The following is a 4,225-nucleotide window of genomic DNA, read 5'->3' as shown; positions in this document are numbered from 1 at the left end:
TCTTCAAAGACAAACAAGACAGTCCAGCTGACTCCTGGAAAAAAAGCCCCTTTGGGACAACCAGGACCTGGATGAACACCAGAATCTCCGTAGACTTTTAGCCAGGCTCTTTGGGATGAACGCCCTTCAAAAGGTGTGGAAGGGTGAACGGATTTCCGGGGGGGGGGGGGGAAATGCAGACTACAGGAACCAAATCCACAACTCAGGTTACTCCAAGGGCCTCAACGGCTCTCTAAAAAAATGCAAATGACCAGCAGTCTGCAAGGAAGACCAATCCTTCCATTCCTCACCATCCAGTCAGAGCTGAAGAAGCTTCTTGGATGAGAAAAACAAAGAAAGTCCAGCTGGAAAAAAAAAGCACCGTTGGGATCCAATAGGTGATCCATGAACACTAGACCAACTTGGGTTATGCTGCCCTCTGGTGGCCAAAGACCATGAGCCTAGCTGATTGTTCAACACATTTTATTAAAAGTCGTCAGCTTCATCAGATGCCCAGATTGAAACGAGAGGCAGTTGACAAAAACCTTGGTACCTTTGAACCCTCGTTAGCAGAAAAGGTCGTACCAAGTTCCGATTTTTTCATCATCCTAGAATAACCCAGCGCTCTCCTTCTCTGCAACGGCTGCAATTCAAGGGGGCAAAGTATAACCGTCCCCTTCACTTTAAATTTTATTTAATTAAAATTATGCACTTTAAATACATTGCAAAAGTGTGCTTTGCGTTCCTCCCCCCTCTCTCACTCTCCTTCCCTCCCTCTCCTTCTCTCTCTCTCTCTCTCTTTTTGAAAAAAAAATAGGGTTATCTGCCCCTGCCAGCCAGTTTTTGATCCAACGGTGACGATGCTCGGATACCCAAGAGATGATCTATACATCAGGAGTGGGAAAACCCATCAACAAACAACCGAGAGAGATTTGCAAGAGACACACAAGAGAAGAAAAAAAAGCTAGACACTAAGGAGGGGGTGGGGGGGACACCTTATCCCAGTTTAAAAAAACAAACAAACATATATCTATCAAGGCACTGATAGGATTTCCCCCGGGCTTGTAAATCCTAAGACAGAATTGTCATTATGACACCAGCCTGACCTCTGCGAGGAATAGCAATTTATATAGCACCATTGAACATAGGCGATGCTTTACACCGTAAAGTAAAAATACTGGGTTTGAATTCCGAGGAGAAGATGCACAGCAATGTCACAGATCCCAGCAGAGCGGGCTTTCCATCCCTTTTCATCCCCAGCAAAGGAAGGCAACGTTCATTTCAAGAAGCGCAACCGACAAGGCCAGATAATACACCTCTGTGTTCTTGTTCTAGTTGAACTCAGAAGCATCAGACGGCGCCTTGGAACCATTTTGTTTCCGCAGGACCGTTTCTCTCTAGCTCATGGGAGGCGTTCCTCCTTCTGCATTCTTTTATTATTATTATTATTATTTTTATCCCACCTTTTACTATTTTTACAAATAGATCAAGGTGGTGAACGTGTCCAACGTTCCTTCTTCCTCCTATTTTCCCCACAACAACCCTGTGAGGTCAGTTTGGCTGAGAGAGAGGGAGTGGCCCAAAGTCATCCAGCTGGCTTTCATGCCTAAAGTAGGACTAGAACTCTCAGTCTCCTGGTTTTTTAGCCTAAGGTGGAACTAGAACTCACAATCTCCTGGCGATTGGTTCAAAGTCACCCAGCTGGCTTTCACGCCTAAGGGAGGACTAGAACTCTCAGTCTCCTGGTTTTTAGCCTAAGGCGGAACTAGAACTCACGATCTCCTGGCGATTGGTTCAAAGTCACCCAGCTGGCTTTCATGCCTAAGGTAGGACTAGAACTCACCGTCTCCTAGTTTTTAAGCCTGATGCCTCCACCACTAGACCAGACTGGCTTTCTTTTTCATTACTGGCCCAAGATATCATTTTGATTGAAGCAAACGCATATCCTGATTTTTCGGGTCAGTACACAAGTGGCCATATTTTAAATTAAAATACTGGGGAAACGGCTCTTATTCTCCCGCTCCAAGTCTTGTATGCATAGGGTTCTTCCCAGAGTTCATTGCTGGGCCAGCAGTTCCCAAGTCGTTCTTTTGCCATTTCTTTATAGGCTGCTGCTCCGTCTCTCTCTGCTCCTTTACATGTCCTCCCTCGGCTCTCGCTGCATTTATTCTACTGCTGGCAGCTTCTCTCCGAGTCCCGTGAACATCTTGAGCTTACCGTTCAACCACACCGGCTCAATTCAGTGGCTAAAAAGCGTGGCTTTGTGTAGCCGCCGTTTTCCCGATCTTTTTTTCTTAAAAAACAAACAAACATCATTTGTATCTAAAACTGTCTAGAAACAGGCTCCAGAAATGTCAGCCGCATTTATGCATGTCGATAAAAGGCACCGGGCATGCACCTAAAACGTTGACTCGCAGGAGTACAACGGATTGCTTTGCAAACGGTTCAAAGTTGTGACCGACATGGGAAAAGGGGACTTACAAACCAGATTAGAAATTCTGAGGAGTTGGACCCTAACTGAACTTTGGGGCAGGGGGTTGACAACATCGCCATGTTTACCATTATTTGCGGCATCCCTCAGCCGTAGAATCAGAATGGTTTTGCCAAAAATGGGTACTTCCGGTTTTGGGCAAAAACATCCCCGTAGTGAACCGTTGGTTCACTTAATGACAGCGGCCTCTGCTTAACAAGTGTCACTTTCACTTTATGACCACAGCTTTTATGACCGTCATGACATAGGACCGTAATGGACAGGCTTCCTTCTGGTCCTCTGTGAAGGACTCTTGCTAAGGCCATTAAGAAAGGAAAGAGAGAAAGTGCAAGAAAGAATTAAACATGGATTGGACAGTTGGAACAGAATTAGTAAAATGTGGCAAACCCCTCTCGAAAAGACGGGTCTCCAATAAGAGGAGAAAATGTTCTGTTTCACTCCAAGAGTTAAGCTACTCCTTGTAGTAAAAGCTCCACATGGAAGCAGGATGCCGGAAACTCGAATTGTCCTGTTGCAAAATGTTGAGAAACCATACTGAATTTGAGGGGAAAAAAACATGTTTCTTCCTCTTAGTATTTTAGAAAGATTGCTGGATTGGGGGAAAAAATAAAAATTAAAACAAAGTCCGTTGTTTGATTGTAGGTTTAAGGGCCCTTCTCGTCTTTTCAAATAGAATTTCCCCTACCCCAAAATAGCAGCATTAGACAAAAATTAAAATGGCATCCGTCTGCCCCAAATTTATCCTCTGTAAGTCTGCATGGGATGAGATGTAGAGAAAGCAACTAGGGGAACATTTCTCCATTATTTTCTTTTCCAGCACTGACAGTGGTCAAACGGAAGCACTCGGGGTAGTAAAATCCTGTTCCTTTGAAATGGAGAGAGGTTGGCCCAAGAAAATTAGAAGGCAAGCTTCTTCGGAACTTCCCAAGTAAATTCACTTCTTCCAAAGTGGCCGTAACAAGCAGTTTTCTGATAAATGGGCTTCTTTAAATCCAGATCCCTAAGGGTAAAAAAAAGTAAATAAAGTTATTGTCATGGCTCTGACAGATGAAGCTCTTCAAAGAAATTCGAGGCATAGTTTACCTTAAAAAATCTTTATTCGAGTAGCATGGCATCGGCACGTACATAGTTGAAGCCAAAATCTGAATTCCCCTCCCCTGAGCACATAGTATCAAAGCACAATTCCCTCCTCCAGTTAACAGTCATAAATCACATTCTCCAAACAGTTTGAAAAGCAGGCCTTCCCTCCAGTTCTCCAACCTGCCATTTCTTATCATCTCTTATTTCAAACAACCTTGAAGCACACACTACTATGATATTGTTATGTCTAACTAATTCCCATACACAGTCTTCCTCCTCCCGCCTCCCAGTGTCATTTAATTCTAACTCTAAGAGTAATACACAAGTTAAAGAAAATGGCTGCATCTCCATATGTTGTCAAAGCAAGAACATCCGATCTTAGCAGCATTGGACAGTTATTAATTTTTTTCCCCTTTCTCTGAAGGAGGCTATACAGCTAGTCCTGTTCATTTATTGACCATTCAAAGTTGCTACAGCCTAGAAAAAAACCTCTACTCTACTCTACTCTATTCTACTCTCATATACAGTACATCACAATCTTAACCCAATCCATTTTTTTCTTTCTTTCTTTTTTTCCCCAAGGACTGGTCTCACTACAGCATTTGAAATGGGACTAGAATAAGGCCGCAATTTACAGCCCATAAATGACGAATTTTCACGCCCCATACATATACT

General features: G+C 43.5%; 1 protein-coding gene across 1 annotated transcript in view; it reads right to left on the bottom strand.

The window, feature by feature from the left end:
• Positions 1-445: 445 nt before the first annotated feature.
• The window catches only part of MAT1A (methionine adenosyltransferase 1A), a 31,997-nt gene continuing 28,217 nt past the window's right edge, over positions 446-4,225 (bottom strand). Inside the window, exon 9 of the mRNA XM_081329747.1 lies at positions 446-3,470. Coding sequence (XP_081185873.1) covers positions 3,368-3,470 — 103 coding nt within the window. The 3' untranslated portion in view covers positions 446-3,367. The remainder of the gene's footprint in view (positions 3,471-4,225) is intronic.

This window comes from Vipera berus, assembly GCF_964194415.1.
Source record: "Vipera berus genome assembly, chromosome: 5".
Taxonomy (NCBI): domain Eukaryota; kingdom Metazoa; phylum Chordata; class Lepidosauria; order Squamata; family Viperidae; genus Vipera; species Vipera berus.
This window is presented reverse-complemented; position numbering and strand designations above follow the sequence as displayed.